The 19244-nt window shown below is 38.5% G+C and overlaps 1 protein-coding gene across 5 annotated transcripts in view; it reads right to left on the bottom strand.

Annotated features, from left to right (window-relative positions):
• ATRX (ATRX chromatin remodeler) overlaps positions 1-19244 on the bottom strand; it is a 143934-nt gene that overhangs the window by 18986 nt on the left and 105704 nt on the right. For 4 of the 5 annotated variants that reach the window (XM_050964570.1, XM_050964572.1, XM_050964571.1 and 1 more), the window contains 2 exons: positions 12004-12181; positions 10458-10652 (listed from right to left, as the gene is read on the bottom strand). In XM_050964570.1, coding sequence (XP_050820527.1) covers positions 10458-10652; positions 12004-12181 — 373 coding nt within the window. Of the gene's footprint in view, positions 1-10457; positions 10653-12003; positions 12182-13273; positions 13349-19244 lie in introns of those variants that run through there. The other variant, XM_050964574.1, reaches the window with a different exon arrangement.

Genomic DNA, 19244 nt, shown 5'->3' with positions numbered 1-19244 from the left:
TATATGCAGGCCCTGCCCAGCTCACAGCAGGACTTTGTTTTATATCAGTAAATCTTTGACCACTACTTTAGGCCAGGCCTCAGGCCTTATACCAGGCCTCTGATACAAGGGCTTATATCTCAGGCCCTCTTACTTAGATAATTACACCCATAATGTCCCCAAATATCACTTTATTTGCAAGCAAAATTGTTATATTAGAAAATCTGACATTAAAACATTCCTTGCAACTCCGATGTTTTGAGTTTTTATTATTGACGATCTCTTAAAATTCTACACCCGAGTAATGAGAAATTGTAAAAGCCCATTATGGTGAAAACAGTAAACACAGATGTATTTAACTACTAGTAAAATGTTACATGGCATGATGTTTAAAAATGTAACTGTTAGCTATATACAGATTAATTTTGCTAACTGCCAGGCAAATTTGTATACTTCTGCTTTTTGTCATGTGGATCTGGCACATAATTATAATATTTTTTCCTCCACAAATTACTCTTTATAAGGAAACTGTGTATGTGTGTGAAGATATATATCTCAAATTTAGAGAACTAAGAAAACAAGCCAAAAATTCACAGATATTGAGAATATTTGAAAACAGGCACTTTTTGTTTATCTAACCTATACAAAGTCTTTAATTATGAAATTTCCAAAAGCACCTGAAGAATCCTAACATATTTGAAGTAAAAGAATTTACAAACAGATCAGCTGCTCAAATCATAATTATAGGTGCAAAAGATAAGTCTAGGAAGTCTAGACTCAACGTAACTATGGAGTCTTGAACAATTCCTTCCTAATGTATGCAACTCCTCCTAACAGAGCTAGAAAAGCCCTGCTATTGGGCTTTAATGAAGTCAACAAGTGTGCTGGGTCTGCACTCAACTAGCAAGTAACCTTTTCATGAGACCTCAGAGAGAGAAAGATGGCTAATCTACATTTTGATGGCTGTAGAGAAAGATGGAAGAGAAAATACACCACCCAATTCACAATCTACCCCCTTTAAAGAACTAGCCTTAAGGGTTTGACTACATATTCACTTAAATTCCAAAATCCATGTTTTCAACATTTGTTCATGTATTGAGGTGGGGGTGGGGGAATGTTGTTTTTCTGGATTCTAGCTGTATTTCCACATATTGCTTCTAGTACATTTGCATGATTACTGTGGTGCATTTCTTGCCAATGCCAAGGATTACAGAGGCAAAAGTTCCTTATCTTACCATCTGCATGGTAATAAAATTCCACAATGACATCACTGTTCAGCAAACTATGCTTTGAAGAAATAAAAGCTGAAGGGGCCTGAACACAAGGGGGGAAATTATACCCCAAACCTGTAAAAAACCAAATTAAAGCCTCACGTTAGCTTAAATGCTTATCTTGCTCTTCTGATAATTACAAAGGAACAGTTCTGTCTTTGTAAGAAAGGTACAGGCAGTTCAGTGTCAAAAAGAAGAAATGCAGGTAAATGTTTGTAATAGGTTTTACTAGCCTTTGTTCCCTACTGAAGGCTGCAGAGATCCGATTGTGTATGCTAAATTTATTAGGAACAAAATATCTAATTATGCAACATGACTTTGACCAAGATTTTCCTCTCTGATTACTGTGCAATTCATGAATATAATAAAATGTTTTCCTAAATATAATTAATATGAGATGCCTCTTACTTTCGTTTTGATTTTTGCAAAAGAACCAAGCATGAACCAGATATTGAATTTGTCTAGTTAATATTGCAGGTATTACAATTATAAAGCCAGAAATAGGCATTGCTATTAAAATTACACTGAAATAAGGAAAACACCAATATAGCAGGAAGGTAACAGAGAAACTCTAATGCTAGTAAACTACCTGAATTCAAACTATTAAAGAAAGATCACAGAATTATAAAAATGTAGGTTTGGGAAGGTCAACTTGCAGCCCGCCCGCAGCCCATCAGCAGATTACCCTGATGGGCCACGACACAGTTTGCTTATATTGACTGTCTGCAGCCACGGTCGCCAGCAGCTCCTAGTGGCTGTGCCTGTGGACGGTCAATGTAAACTAACTGTCTCGCAGCCAGCCAGCGGATTACCCTGATGGGCTGCAGGTTGCCCACTATTGGTCTAACTAGTTCTTAAAAACCTCCAATGACAAAGATTCCACAATCTCCTTAGGTAATTTGTTCCCGTGCTTAACTACCCTTACCGTTAGGACATTTTTCCTAATGTGTAACCTAAATCTCCCTTGCTGCCATTAAGCCCATTACTTCCTCTCCTGTCCTCCTAAATGTAGTACTTTACATTTGTCCTTACGGAATTTCATACTATTTATTTCAGACAATTTCTTCTGTTTGTCAAAATCATTTCAAATTCTTATCCTGTCCTCCAAAGCACTTGCAACTCCTCCCAGCTTGGTATCATCCACAAATTTTATAAGTGTACACTCTCCACCATTATCAAAATCACTTATGAAGATACTGAATAGAACCAAACCCAGGACAGATCCTTGCAGGACCTCACTCAATATGCCCTTCCTGCTGAACTGTGAACCATTGATATTTACTCTGATTATGGTTTTCCAATCAGTTGTGCACTCATCTTATAGTTGATTTGTTTAGGCTGTATTTTCCTAGTTTGCTCATGAGAAGGTTGTGTGAGATTGTATTAAGAGTCTTACTAAATAAAGTTGATAAATATCACATCTACTCCCTCCCCACATCCGCAAGACTTGTTAACCTATCAAAGAAGGATGTTAGGTTGGTTTGACACGACTTGTTCTTGACAAACCTATGTTGACTGTTACTTATCTTATTGTCTTCTAGGTGCTTGCAAATTGATTGTTTATTTGCTCCATTATCTTTCTGGGTACCAAAGTTAGCTGACTGGTCTATAATTCCCTGGGTTGTCTTTATTTCCCTTTTTATAGACAGACTCTATATTTGTCTTTTTCAGCTGATGGGATCTCTCCTCTCCTCCATGCATTCTCAAAGATCTAATGCCTCAGAGATCTCTTCAGCTAGTTCCTTAAGCATTCTAGGAGGTATTTCATCAGTCTCTGCTGACCTGAAGACATCTAGCTTGTCAAAGTAATTCTTAAACTTGTTCTTTCCCTATTTTAGCCTCCGATCCTACCCCATTTGTATGGACGTTTGTTAGTCATCTGATCACTGCTAAACTTTTAGGTGAAAACTGAAACAAAGATGGCATTTAAGACTCCGGCCATTGTTGCATTTTCTGTTACTGTCTTTTCCTCCTCCGTGAGTAATGGGCCAACCCTTTCCTTAGACTTCCTCTTGTTTCTCATGAATAATCATAAACTCACAGAACACCAAAAATCACAGATATTAGAAGGAGAACTGTTGAAATTACAGTAAGTAGGAACCTTAGTTATTAGGACTGAAACCAGTAGTGTGGAAGAAGGCTTGAGCATCCTATGCTACTTTTGTATAGATTTATGTTGATGTTTGTCTTTGTGTTAAAGATGGCTAGAGCCTGAGATAGACACTTTTAAAAAATAAGGTATAATTCAAAAGAAATAAAAAAAATGAAACAAGTAACAGCCTTAAGTAAGACACAATCAACAATGACATTTATATGTAAAATGTATGGATCAAGAAGCAGTCAAAACAGTTATTGGACTACTCAAGGATTTGTAGGTAACATAACTCAGTGCTGGAAAGGATGGAACCAAAAAAGAATTAAATCAATTAATTTACAGTGAAGAAATAAATATAGCTTAAAAAAAGCAAAGTGAACTGAAGCCAAAGGAATTAAAGTAAAACTCCAGGGATTCATCTTCAATTTTTTCCATAGTAAATTGGGGGGGAGGGTGGAGAGAATGAAAAGTATTTCACATATACAATCCCATAATATAAAACTGTACCTGAGAAATACCTGATGAACTTGGAATATTCTGATTTCTGTTAGAACCAGTCACAAATATCAAAAGAGGTTGCCAACTTGTGATGGCAAAGTAGGACAGGAATGAAATCACTCTTCATTAGTTTTAATGAGAGAAAACAATATTTTTTAGGTCAGTTGGAATCATAAGTGATTTTTTTCTCCTATGTGTAGTTTTGTTTTCTTTAACTACATATTTTTTTTGTAGGCAGATGGTGTCCAGAGATGACAAGTAACTTGCATGCCCGTATCTGATGGTCCTTCAAAAACAGTCTTCTTTCATTGCACACCTCAGCCCAATCCTCCTCGCCCTCTCCAGCACTAGGCTGCTTGATTAAGTCACAAAATTCTACTCATCATAAATGTATAGCTATTTCCAGTTACTCACTGACCCTACAGTAATGGTTTTGGGGGTGTGGCTGCTGATTTTGAAAGAGCAAAATATAGACTGTTCGTAGGTGGGAAGAGGAGGCATGGTTGAGGAAAGCTATGAGAATAATGCAACATTCAGGCAAGGAACCTGGCACTTGTGAGAAAAATTAAGCAGAGAAGCGTAAAGAAAGAGCTGTCTTTGGAGGAGCATACAGTTTGGAGAAAAGAGATCTGCTTATGGGGAAAAAAATCCAAAGATAAGGCATAAAACAAAGCTAAAGAAAAAAATATTGCAGAATCCAAACAAGCTAAAAGTAGCAAACTGCCCAATTTCTCCTACTGAATCTAAAGGAGATGGAATATGATTCTGCCCTAATTTATGGACAGAAAAATGTCTGGCTCCACGTTCAGACTAATTTTTCTTTTTTATGTTTAATATTGAAATAAGTGTCAGATTAATTGTACTTGAAAAAATATACAATTGGGAAATCATGGAAATATACACAAGTTGCTCTTTAAGAAGGACTTTCACAAAAACTTTTTTTTTTAAATGGTTTATATTCCTCAAAACTTCTCATTTTAAAATAGGTTTGTAAGGTTTCAGCATAAACTGACCCATGACACAAAGACACTACGAGTCATCTATGCCAGAGGATCTCAACCTTTTTCTTTCCGAGCCACCCCCGCAACATGCTATAAAAACTCATGTCCCACCTGTGCCTCAACAGCCGTTTTTCTGCATATAAAAGCCAGGGCCAAAGTTAGGGAGTAGCAAGCAGGGCAATTGCTTGGGGCCCCATGTCACAGGAAGTTCCACAAAGCTAAGTTGCTCAGGCTTCAGCTTCAGCCCTGGTTGACATGGCTCAAGGCCGGGGCTTTAGCTTTCTGCCCTGGAACCCAGTGAACCTAACACTGGCCCTGCTTGGCGAACCCCTTGAAACCTGCTCGCAGCACCCCGGGCCCCTGGTTGAGAACTGCTAATATATGCCACACAGTGCTGTTTGAAAACATATATTAAAAATTATATACCTCCTTTGACAGATTCATGATTTATGCAAGTTTGTGCTCCTTGTGCAAGGCAATGAGTATCTCCAGGGAGGTTCTGAGCACCCTTAATTCCCAACTTCATTAGGAGCTGAGAGCGCTCAGCACCTCACATGACTGGATATTAAACTATCCTACCCAAAAATCTAGTTGAGGAGGAAGGAGAAAAGGAAAGAGAAAGGAAAGACACCTTACGAGTTAACAGATAATCAGTATTCTCAGTTAGTGTTGTGAGGGTACAGGAAACAGCACACAAGAAATTATTCTGTGCAAGCCAAATGTAGAAGCTGCTAAAACGAGGAGATAACTGATAATTTACAGCCTTTCAAGTGAAAAGTTACAAATACTTGGAAGTTTGTACATAGCATAATGAAGTGCACATCTTTAAAAGCACACCAGACTGGCAACTGGACTGGAAAGAGAACTAAGAAACAGCCAAGCAGAATTACAATATACAGAGATTTTCTTTTTTCTAGCAGGGGGACTTGTGTATGAGCATGAATTCACCCCTGGGCCTATCTGTCTCTATCTGGATGATAGGAAGATAACTAATGTGTGAAATTTAATATTTAAAACTAAATGTTGACACACATTGTTCTGAATATTAAAACCAGCCCTGAAGACTGTTTGCTCTCAAGAAAGACTGCCCCAGCCAGCAATCTACTCACATATACATTAAAAAACCTAAAAAAAATTTGAAATTTAGTGTTTTTCAACAAATGAATGTTTAAATTCTTGTGCTGAATTAAATCAGTACAAATTTCTTTTTAAATAGATTTACAAGATATCTCTAGTTCCTCATCCCATATGCTGAATGGGTAATTTTTACCTTGTGTGTGTGTCAAGGTGGATAACCTAACCTCATGATCAGTCTGTTCTCTTCACAACTTGCCTATCACTTCAATGGGATGAGGAATTTAGTTTATGTTTGCAAATTTGTTCTGAAGATCAAGTACTACAATATCAGTTTGTCAACTTATATATATATCTATATCTATATCTATATCTATATATCTATCTGTCTTTTTTCTACATTCATGTCTCTATGTCAAGATATCCATTCTAAGGATACAGACTTTTTATTTGAAATCTATATTTTTGGAATTTATATCCAACATTTAACTCCTTAGTGCTATTTTAATATTCACAACTAGATAGAATCTTGTGAGCAGTACTAAAATTGTACATTAGAAAATATGTACCTTTCAGAGTACAATTACTACAGAAGATGGTTTGCTCAACATTCCAAAATCACTAAGCATAATCAGATCATTTCCTGAAGACCAAAAACACTCCAAATTTTACAGAAGAGGCATTCTGATATATTATGAAGAACTATTCTTAAGAATACAGAAATATCCTGAAATGCATCAATTATTCTTTGTGGAGCTATCAACATAAAATAAATAAAATAAAATAATCAAAATAGCATAATATATTAACTTTAAAAATAATTTCTTTTAAAGCAGATATTCATTCTAAACTGATGAAAAAATTAAATAGAGAATTTAATTCACTGACAAAGTTACAATAAAACCACTATTAAGAAGGTGATCTATGACTTACTGCTTGAATTGAAAAACTTCATAATAAGAAGGGTTTAGATAGAGTCGATAAAGTTTGTTTTCAAGTGTTTTAAAATGACCACGCTATAGTGGCTCTTTACTAGGCTGACATCTCCTAAATCCCTCTGACAGCTGCGTGGCACTCTAGGTGGTCTAGTAAAAATCCATCTAAAAAAACATAGTGTATGACCTAACACTTCAAGGAAAACCAGTCTGGTGTTTAAAAATAATGAATCATATTCTAGTAATCTAAAAAAGATTACCTTTAAAACGGAGAACTTGCTATCTTTCACTGAAAAAGAAACTCAGTCACGACAAAGCAGGAGAAAAGCATCCCTCCTCTCCCTCTCCCAGACAGTTTACAATCAATTAAATATAGTAGCAACCAAGCCATTTAGAAATATCTATATTTTTCTCACATGTATGCTTGGAGTTTCTGGGTTTGAATGGAGCCAGACGGAGAAGTGTGATGACGATTATAGCATCTTTGCTGACAAGCTGAGACATTGCATAAAAGCAGCTGAAACTGAAAAGCCGAAGGTGGCGAAGGGAAGAATCTCAAATGAAACAAAAAGCTTGTTGGAGAAGAGGAGAAATATGAAAAGGAGCTCGAATAACAACCTCGAGTACTCTACTCTGTGCAAGCTTATATGGTGAAAACTGAAGGAAGATTTTGAGAACTTCCGGAAAGAAAAGTTCCTCAAAACAGCTGAATTATGCAAAAGCCTCAAGACATGCAAGCGGGAATTGACGCAGTACAGATTAAGCATAACAGCACTGAAGAACAAGGACAGAGAGACAGTAATCAATTGAGCAGGATAGAGGAGGTCCTGCAAGGACTTGTGTACAGAACTGTTCAAATCAAGAATCAACATCCCTCTCCCAACACTCCAAGAGTCAGAAGAACGCCTCCCCCCAATAATTGTCAGAGAAGTCCGAAGTGCACTATACCAGACGAAGAAGGGAAAAGCTCCAGGCAAAGATAGAATAAAGTCAGAAATGATTTCTGCAGGAGGCAAAAAACTTTGGAAGGCTCTCGCTTTAAGATTCAGTCTGTATCTTGAAGAAGGAAAAATACCATCAAGCTGGGAGGAGACGATCGAGAATATCTTAAGAACTACCGCCCTATATGCCTGCTCTCTCACATCTACAAGCTCTTTACAAAGGTGATAACGAACCAACTCTCACAGAGTCTGGATGAACAGCAGCCAAGAGAGCAGGCAGGGTTTCGAAGAAATTTTAGTATGATTGACCATATATTTACCCTTAGCCCTAGAAAGAGCGAGGGAATACAAACTCCCACTGTGCACTGCTTTCATCAACTATGAAAAGGCCTTCGATAGCACAGAGTTTAATGCAATATTGAATGTGCTCACAGAGCAGGGTATTAACACGCAGTACATCAGTTTGTTGAAGGAAGAGAACGCTGACTGTACAACATACTCTCCTCGAACCTCCCCCCCCCCCCGCATACCAATCGAGAAAGGCAAAGCTATTCACCACCTGCCTCGAAATGGTTAGGAACAAGATCAATTGGAGGAGTGGTGTCAACATAAATGGAGAACGATCATCTCAGATTCGTGGATGACATCGTACTAACTGCCGAAAGCACCAACCAACTGCAGAGCATGCTATGAAGACTTGACAAGAAAAGCAGTCAGGTTGGCCTGAAGATGAACTGCTGCAAAACGAAATACATGCGATCGGACTACAAAAAGCTCCAATAACGGTAACAGGAGAAGAAATCGAAGACGTGGAATAGTACATATATTTGGGACAAGAAGTTAATATGCACCAAGACCTAAATGGAGAACTCTCGTGAAGGATTCGAGCAGGATGGTGTGCGTTTAATTCCATCAAGGACGTCCTCAAAGGAAAAATCGACAAGACCACACGTACACATATCTTCAATTCAACAGTGCTGCCAGCCATGCTGTATGGCAGTGAAACCTAGGCACTGACGAAGAGAGAAGAGCAGTGGCTGTTGGTAGCTGAAAGGATAATGGAACGAGCTATGCTGGGAATTTCCCTTCTGGATCGCATCCCAAATGAAATGATCAGAGAATGTAGCAGTGTGAAAGATATTGTTATGGAAAGGAGATATAACAAGATGCGATGGGCGGGCCACACAGCATGGCTCACAGACAATAGGTGGACCGCAATCATTGCTGAGTGGTACTCGCGAGAACAGAAAAGACCACTTGATCGGCCTCCAAAAAGATGGGAAGATGACATTGTTAAAAACGTTTCGGACAAACGTGGACACAGCAAGCAAGAGTGCGAAAAGAATGGTGGACGTGTTGTGATCGGCACAGTCTTAACGACAGCTGAAGACCGATCGATCCAGGTATGCTCGGAACATTTGCTCTTTAATTACTTACAACAAATTTAAATTAACACTGTATTACATGGTTTTGACATCATTTCTGTTTCATTGTATTCTTTTCAGGTTCTTATAGCACCTTCACTACTGTAGTACCTCAGTGCCTAACAGAAATATATTAAGTTACAGAGCAGCTTCTACCATGCATGGTTTCTTTCCTTCTCTCTTCCTTTCCTCAGGAACTGTATGGGAATAATAATTAAAAAAAAAAAACTATTTATTTAATTTTTTTATGTTAATATTAGCAAATGCACAGTAAAAGAATGTGTCTTGCACTTGGTGGTGGGGTATGTGGTTGTTCTTAGGTTTGCTGAAGTTTGGTCCACTTTGTTTCAATATTATGAAACCATTCAATACTAATTCAGCTGAAACTGAAAAGAAAGCCTTACCTAAAAAAGCCCTAAACATTTTCCTCCAAGAGCCAGCTACATAAGACTTATAAATAATACTGAAAGAAATATGATCACTTTACTAAGTAAAGGACCCACTTAGATTATTTTATACATGGAAAATGCGAAGTTGTATGAAATGACTGTTATACTAAGTGAAAGACAATCTCACAATAGATTGGTTACTCAAGAATTAACCTTTATCAGACTATATTTAATGTTACATTTAAGATCACAGTTAATAAAAATAAATTTACCACAAACAATAGCTATCTTAACACTTCTTATTTTCAAATCTGTTTTGGAAACAATGAACAAAACAAGTGCTCTGTGTATTTATAGCTATAACACATTTTCTTGACTTGACATTACTGTAAGACTGACAGATTGACTTAAACGCTGAAGAACAAGGTTTAATAGCCGCTAAAAATTCGTCATCATTCAGTGTGATAACTCTGAATATTCCTGACATCCATGTAAATATCCAATCCCTTTTTGAATCTTGGCCTCAATGACTTCCTGTGACAACAAGTTCCACAGTTTAATCACATGTTGCAGGAAAAAGAATTCACTTTTTTGGTAGTGAATATCCCACCTTTTAATGGAATTGAAAGTCCTCTTGTTCTTGTGTTGAGGGTCAGGAAGAAAAAAGATCAATTTACCTTCTCTATATCATTCATTATTTTATATACTTTTACAATGTCCCCTCTTATTTGTTTCCTTGTAAAAGTAAACAATCCCAATTTTTTCATAACACTCTCGCCCTCCTAAGAAAGAGAGCACTGTTCACTTGAACAGGCTTCAAGATTTATGAAAGATTTGTGAATTATGTTACCTTTGGCAGCATGGGTGTATCCCTCTTCTTTTTCTTTTCTGAATTAGGGTCATCCAGCAAGTCTGGCTCAAAGGTATAAAGCTCTGTAAGCTCATTCATGGTAAAGTGACGCTCAACCTGCTGCTGGTCAACTACTCGGAAAGATAGTGACTGCTTCGTTACTTGACGATCATATATCTTGTCCTCCATTGTTCCCTAAAAAAACCCAAATATGTGTTTTTATAAATCTAAACACACAAATTGGAAAGTTATTCTGTCACTGAGAAAAACAGCAATGGTAAGAACAATACTACTCCATCATTAATGTTTGTTAAAACAGCTAAAGAACTTTAGCCAGATACATCTCCTGTAGTTTGCTAAATTGTTTAAAAATGAATGTAATCCCTGAATGAACCACCACAAAGGAACATGAACTGCTGATGCAACTAATGGTGCATGTCTATTTATTAGAGTAATCAATATATTTTAACTTCTGTAGTTCCCTGAAGAAATTGGCTCTTGCACAACCTCCCTAAATTGTAGTTTTAAAAATATTAATATGAAAAAATTGATAATTCTGTTGCATTGTTCACCTTATTTTAAGTTAAACAAAAATAAAAATCACACTAAATAAGAAATACAGATGAGTTACATTCAATGACAGCTTTTAAAAACAATTAGGGGACACAGGGCATGACTCAACTGAACATGAGTTCTGGTGCGATATGGTGGGTAAGAAAATGTGATCTTTGAACGTATAAGCAGGAGAATAGAGAGCAGATGTAGGGAGAAATCTTATGTAGTATTGGCATTCTATACAGATTAAATGAGAATTGCGTGTTTGTAGTTCTGGTGTTCACAATTTAAAAAGGATGTTGACAAATTGAAAACGATTCAGATAAAAGTTACAAGAATGATTCAAGGTCTGGAAACACTATCTTACGGTAAGAGACTAAAGAAATTCAAGCTATTAAGATAAATAATTAGAAGATTAAGATATGAATTGAAGACAACCTATAACTACCTAAATTTGAAAAAATTCTTGTAGTAGAGGGCTCTTGAATCTACCAGAAAAAGGAGCAAGATCCAACGGCTTGAAGCTGGAGCTAGACAAATTCAGACTAAAAATAAGGCACAGATTTTTAAATAGTGAGGTTAAACAAAAATAGGAACAAATACCTATGGATATGGTGGATTGTCCATCACTTGGGAGTCTTTAAATCAGGACTGGATGTCTAAAAGATATGCTCTGGCTCAACCAGAAGCTGTGAACTTGATGCAGGAATCATGGGTGAAAATCTATGGTGTGTATTATGGAGTAGGTCAGACTAACTGATTTTAATGGACCCCTCTGGACATAACATACACAGCTTTTTTCTTCTCCAATGGTTTGACAATCTTAATACCCAATTCTATCATCTGATCTACACCAACGGACCCCTCTTCCTGTGTAGCCCTCCACTGACTGCAACAAGAGTCCACAAGGATGTAAGGGTCCACCTTTCCAGATAAAACATCAGGATCTGAGCCTTAAAGGATGAATGAGAAACATCCAAATTGCACATACCTGAGCCAAGAACCTGTATACAAACACAGGTTTGTTCTGCCCAAAGCGGTAAACCCTGAAGATACTCTGAATATCATAGGACGGATTCCAAGAGGCGTCAAAGATAATCACTCTATTAGCAGCCACCAGATTAATTCCAAGGGATCCTGCTTTAGTGGAAATAATAAACAAACGGCCTCTGGAACAACAAAAAATTATGAAATTTAGTATTTTACAAACTGACTTCTCTTACCTTGGATTCCTTAATGATTATAAACATGAAGTTGTTGAAATGCTGCAACCTAAATCCTCTGGGGTCCTATTATGAATTATTCATAAATTATAATGATTCAAAATCTTCTAAAACCATGAAGTTGTAAAATTTGCATCTATGATGTTCTAAATAGAAGGACAAAGCTGCTAGCAGGCTGTCAGAACTACAGGTCAGGAACTTTAAGAAGTCATTTATTACCAAGAATTTTTCTGAGAGAAAAAAATTACTTATCTTCTTCAGACATTAGACTTCAAGATCAAATGTAAGAAAATTAGTTATGCCAAGTTAAACCATCATTTAAAAATGAATATATGCTGGTTGGTGTTATTGGAACTATTATCTGGAAAGCAGACTTTAAAAATTCCTTGGCATGAAACTGTTTCTAGGACATCTTTTATAAACGAAGCACTTTTGTTTCTTTACATGTCACTATCACCCACGATTAACTTAAAATTAACAATGCAAAAAATCTCCTGTAACGTTAACATAGATATTTAAAAAAACACAAAAATGTAGGGATTTTTAAGTTCTAACAACAGTAATTGTACCTCTTTGCAAGTATGTAATATTTTTATTACTGCGTAAGTTTTGACTTGTGACTTAGCATGTAAGTAATGGCAGAGTTTTGGGAATGTAACTTAAAAGTCACTGATTATTGCAGTTTTATAGTCCAAGTTTTAACACTGCATGAATTAAGTTTATTCCATTTATTGCTTTTTAAATATACAACTGGCTGCATTACAGCTATTAATCTGAATGTTGACATGTGTATTTGGGAAAATTCATTAAACAAAAGAGAGCTTAAATTAATATGTACAATATGTACGATATATTACAGCAGAGGTAGTTCATGAGGCACCAGGGCTTGGTGAGGCCCCTTCTGTCTTTACTCCAGATATGAACTTCCAAAGCTTCATGGAAACTCTGAATCCTTATTAAATTAAACAAACAACCATAATGCCTAATTCAACTGTGTTAACTAAACAGATGGACCCTGCAGAGACCATCATCAACATACCTGAAAAACTGGTGGACATTGGGACAGGTCAGACCCAGAAAAGCAGTAATTTGGTAAATTTTCCATTCTCAATCCTGAAAGTTCCCCAAGTCCAAGACATTTGGGATGTAGTGAGCAGGAAGAAAATATTAGAGAGAGGAAGACATAAGTAGGACAGAAACAAACTGTTTCCCCTTGCCTAAAATGATATTAATCTATTTTGAGACAACATTGTTTAGAGACACTTTTCTGTTTGTACTGATAAAAAAAAGTATCCATGGATGACAAGGCGGTAGCTTCACAGAGTTCATCTATGGTAGTTGATGTTCTTTCTGACCAGGATGTTATTGTGGAATAAGTTGAATTGTTTTTTTCCCCCCTCTCTCCTGGAATCAGTCTATCTGTGGCTTAATATGCTTCAGTGACAAATTATTTGATCCTCCCAGCCACAGAGTATTTGGATGCAATCAAGGCTAGACTTTTAGAGTAAATGGAAATGAACAAAGATGATGTTTTTCTATACTGATCAGTTCTACTTAGGAATATTATAATTGCTGTTCTGACATATGCTGTACTTATTCTTTCAGGTGTCAAAGATTCAAAGTAAATGAAGACAAAATGATTTCCCATGAGGTAGAAAAGATTTAACCTTGTTTACCAATAACTACTTTGTCATCATGGAAGATACAGTAAGATGTTGCGTATTCCTAAAATAAAAGATTTCCAAGACTGTTCTTATAATAATAATAATAATAATAATAATAATAATAGGAGATATACCTATCTCCTAGAACAGGAAGGGACCTTGAAAGGTCATTGAGTCCAGCACCCTGCCTTCACTAGCAGGACCAAGTACTGATTTTTGCCCCAGATCCCTAAGTGGCCCCCTCAAGGACTGAACTCACAACCCTGAGTTTAGCAGGCCAATGCTCAAGCCACTGAGCTATCCCTCCCCCCAACCTGGTTACAACCAAGAAGAAAGTTTTAATGGAAAGAACTAAAAAAGGGCACTTCAGGCCACTGGATGGTTCATAAGAACTTGTACCAATTCTAGATAAGAAAGATACACCTAATGGTTAGTTTGGACAGTTATACTACTATAAGCTACTTTGATGACATCAGGTATTTAGATAAGCATGAGTTTATGGCATAGTTTAAAACTGAGACATGAGATACTATGGAAGGAAGTCTAAGATTCAAGTCTAGGCCACTGTGCAAGAAATCCAAAGAGTTGGAATGCCTGACTTCCTGGTGCTGATTTTTGTATGTTAACACCCTTACGGGCATTCTGACCAAAAGATTGCATAGGTAGGGAATAAGACAGCCTGAATGAGCTCAGAAGAGTATTACTTTGGAGAAGTATCCCATTTTGTTCAGCTCTTGCTACTCAAACCCAAAGTTTTAGGTTCAGTCAGTCTAGAGCAGAATGCAGGAGCAGACATTGGAACAGGAGATTCTGTTTAATGGAAAGATGGAACAGGGACTTTTGGCATGTTTCCACTAGGTCTAAATACCTTCTTGGCCAATTTGCAGTGACATGAATGATAGACGTTTCCTCTTATCCACTAAATCACTTTCTTTCTAGTGGCAAAAGAGGGGGAAGAAAGAAGCCAGTCTAGCTATCTGTGAGTCAGTATGGCCTCACTAATCTGTGGTCTGCTTTCCTGGTGAAGAAACGCCACACCTCTGAGTTTCACACGGATGCATATACATGCACCTGGATCTATGGATATCAGAAAGAATACTTCTTGATTCAAGGACCATATAGAATATTGACTGTCTGCAGATAGTTTAACCAGTCTCGTTATGTGTTCGGTTAACTTCTTTATGTGGATCATTTTAATGGAGGCCAGCTGAGCTTTTGTCCAGGAAAAAATCTATATTGTTTCACCATTTAGACTGGAACCTGGTGTACTCCACTACTGATTTATATATGCCACAGTTGTGGGGTTTCTTTTTTTTGTCTGAACTAGGATATAGTCTTTCCCTTAGCACTCATAAAAATGCTGAAGAGCCAGCTTAACTCTATCTAGATCTCTTTCAAGATGTTGTTCAGGAACCTTTCTGCCTCTGACCTTTTTATCTCTCTTTGTATTTTGATCCTCCATGTGTGCTCTGCAATCTGAAATACTGGTATCAGCAGATAAGATTTCAGAAACTGGGTAGTGGAAGGAGGATCCTGCCATCATATGGGTTTTTCTAGCACCATGGAACCATAGAATTTAAGGCCAGAAGTGACCACTAGATCATCTAGTCTGATCTGATGTATATCACAGGCTGCCAACCCCACCCAGCACCCCCATACTAACCCCAACAACCAAAATTAGACCAAAGTATTACAGCCCACAGGAGACTAGACTATTATGTACTTTAGACAGAGAATAGGAGGGACTGAGGTATACCATGCCCAAGGCCCCTGCAATGGCAGGGAAATGATTAACTGAGAGATGTCATTCTTTCCCTTCCTTTACATCATCTCTTCTTTGGAATGGTTCCAGGGCCCTAGAGAAATCCCTGAAGCTCCGTCATGTACGGTCATGTCTCTTGAACACCGATTACTCCTCAGGTAGAAGATAAATGCAGGGAAAGATAGATGGATGACCTTCGGTTCTGTGACACCTTCCAGAATAGTGCCTGGATCTTTTCAATCTCTACTGTTTCAGGAAGACTTTAGTTCTTCTTGAGTCTCCCTAGGTGGATGGTTCTCTTGAAAAACAGATACGTTTATTAGGAACCCTTATGCTTGAAGTACAGAGAGGATCCTTAATGTAATTTCCTCTGTGGTCCCTGAAAACAATGCTATGATGAATCTGTTTTTAATTAATGGTCATAGAGAAATCCCTAGACTCCTTCAGTAAGTTAGTGTAACCAAATGGCTTTGTGAGTACCAAAGGAGCAGAGGACAGATTGAAAGGTAAATGTTATTTATTAAAATTGGTGATTTTTGTAGGCAAAATGAAGAAACCAATAGGGCCTGATTAGAAAATGCACATAAAGGTTCTGTTGAGCCCACAAAGTCTTCTGAAGATATTCCAATGGTAGCAAAAGCTATAGTCTCCATTCTGAATTGTTTTCTTCGTCAACCTTTTTACTCTCTTGAGCTTGATTTCCTCTAGTTCTTTTCAAACTAAGAAAAATCTGGAATAACACTTTAAAAGTGCTTGCTATTTCTTGAGGATGGAGAGGGTTTAAAGTTCCAGAGTAACTAAGTATTTATGTTGCACTATCACCTGTATCCACCTGTCTGATGCTGATTCAGGGCTTGTCTACATCAGAAAGTTGCAGCGCTGGTGAGGGAGTTACAGCGCTGCAACTTTGAAGGTGTACACATCTGCAGGGCATCACCAGCGCTGCAACTCCCTGTTTGCAGCGCTGGCCGTACTCCCGTTTTGTCTCGGGTGTAGAGGATCCAGCGCTGGTGATCCAGCGCTGGTAATCCAATGTAGACACTTACCAGCGCTTTTCTTGACCTCCGTGGAAGGAGGAAGCCTCTGGTAATCAAGCTGGTCTCCTTTCCCGGTTTGCTCTCTCGTTCCCGGCACCCCGAGCAAGCAGGTCTCCTTCCCTGCGGTTTGCTGGGTGGCTCCGGGAACGCGAGAGCAAACCGCGGCGAAGCTGGTCTCCTTTCCCGGTTTGCTCTCTCGTTCCCGGCACCCCGAGCAAGCAGGTCTCCTTCCCTGCGGTTTGCTGGGTGGCTCCGGGAACGCGAGAGCAAACCGCGGCGAAGCTGGTCTCCTTTCCCGGTTTGCTCTCTCGTTCCCGGAACCCCGAGCAAGCAGGTCTCCTTCCCTGCGGTTTGCTGGGTGGCTCCGGGAACGCGAGAGCAAACCGCGGCGAAGCTGGTCTCCTTTCCCGGTTTGCTCTCTCGTTCCCCGAACCCCCGAGCAAGCAGGTCTCCTTCCCTGCGGTTTGCTGGGTGGCTCCGGGAACGCGAGAGCAAACCGCGGCGAAGCTGGTCTCCTTTCCCGGTTTGCTCTCTCGTTCCCCGAACCCCCGAGCAAGCAGGTCTCCTTCCCTGCGGTTTGCTGGGTGGCTCCGGGAACGCGAGAGCAAACCGCGGCGAAGCTGGTCTCCTTTCCCGGTTTGCTCTCGCGTTCCCGGAAGCCGCCCAACAGCGCTGCAGTGTGGCCACATCTAACACCACTTGCAGCGCTGGTTGCTGTAAGTGTGGCCACTCTGCAGCGCTGGCCCTATACAGCTGTACTAATACAGCTGTAACAACCAGCGCTGCAAAATTTTAGATGTAGACATGGCCTAAAACTAGATGTCTGAGAAGTGGAATAGCCTGTCTCTAAACCAATTTGTGGATGGAGGTAATCCTAGTTGTGTTAATACGTAATGTTTGGTTTGGAAAGAGGGATTGGACCCATTCTCTGATCTGGACTTCCACTTGGCAACTCTTTTCTGGTATTTGTTTGGGGGGGGGCGGGGGAGGGGGAGGGAAGAGATGTTGGAATGAAAGGAGCTTATGCTCTTATATAAGGCTGTAGTCCTCCTTAACCTTCATTGGATTTCTCACCAACCAGAATTCTATCTGAGAATTTTGAGAGACAGAGGATTTCCTTTGAATAGTTATCTGCTACTCAGGAACTAAGCTAGAGTCAATGCCAGGCCACTGCATTAGCTTCAATGGCTGCCAGCCTCCTGATGTCCCATGGATCTATTCACTATGAACACTCTACTTAGCATATCACTTGAATCAACCATGGTTCTGGGAGTTAAGGATTTTTAGGTCATCTGCAGCATGTGGTTGCCCTGTAAGCCCCTTTGGGCTGCTGAAATAGCTTCAAGGTTCCCTCTGTGGATGGCTTCTATTTTTCCATCTAGGGAAGAAAACCTCTTCACAACAGGTATTGACATATACTTTAACTTTGATGCCACTGGTGCATGTATCTTAGAGAGGATAAAAAGAGAATATTTGTGTTCTAGATCCTGTAGATTTTCAAAACTGAGGCAGAGACTTCGGCATGAAAGCAGAAAGAGTGTGGTCACACTAAATGGCCTCACTGACAAATCTGAACAGCCTCCCATATTTGCAGGAAGCATGTCATGACTCAAATGTCTCAGATTGGGGCAGTGTCAGGATCCAGAAATGTTAGCCTCCTGTATATTTGATATGCAATTTTCAAACATTTAATATAAAAATTCAGACAAGTTCCATAACTGATATTGTTACAAATAAAACTTCAGATGACTCTAAATTAGGACTGGAGGGAAAAAAAAATCTGTTTTTCGGTTTGCTTTCTTCATCTGACAAAAACTTAATGTATAGCTGGTTTCACTGTTCAGGCAGTCTTCTTCCCTGTTTGTGTAGACCTTTCCAATTGCAACAGAAGGAGAAAAAAATTAAGGAAGAGGGAAATATAAAACCAAAACCAAATTGACAGAGAAATTGAGGGACAGGTTTAATCACTATGGTTTAAAGTTTATATTTCAAACTTATCCACACACAAGGGGCCTGAAAAAAACAACACAAAACCAGCTAGAATTTTACTAGAATTTCTCCACAAAAACCAATGTCAACAATCATGAAAAATATCAGCCAACAGTTAATATTTCCAAACTGTTATATGCATCTGAAAATAGCATCTTTTCCAACCATAACTAAATTATCCATGAAACGGTGCTACAGAAAGAGAATATTTATATTTATGAAAATTCAAAATTGTACACGAATAGCTGTGAAAATGCAATACAAAGCATACCTGTTACACTGAGAACTGTTTATTGGAGAAAACCTAATCTTGTTGAGGAGATATAAGTGATAACCTTTTCATTCACTTTACAGCTAATTTAGTAAATATTAGTGAGATGCACTTATTGTCAGGTTAATGGGCCAATGCTGCAACAGAGTGATTCCTATTTGTTCCATTCAGAAGTTGGCTGAATATATTCAACATGTGCAAAGGGATAGTAAGCATGCCACATCAAAGGACACAGCATAGAGTAAACCCTATAATCAACCAATTTAATAGGAAACCTTTAACAAAA

This window comes from Gopherus flavomarginatus, chromosome 8 (genome assembly GCF_025201925.1).
Source record: "Gopherus flavomarginatus isolate rGopFla2 chromosome 8, rGopFla2.mat.asm, whole genome shotgun sequence".
NCBI classification, from domain to species: domain Eukaryota; kingdom Metazoa; phylum Chordata; order Testudines; family Testudinidae; genus Gopherus; species Gopherus flavomarginatus.
This window is presented reverse-complemented; position numbering and strand designations above follow the sequence as displayed.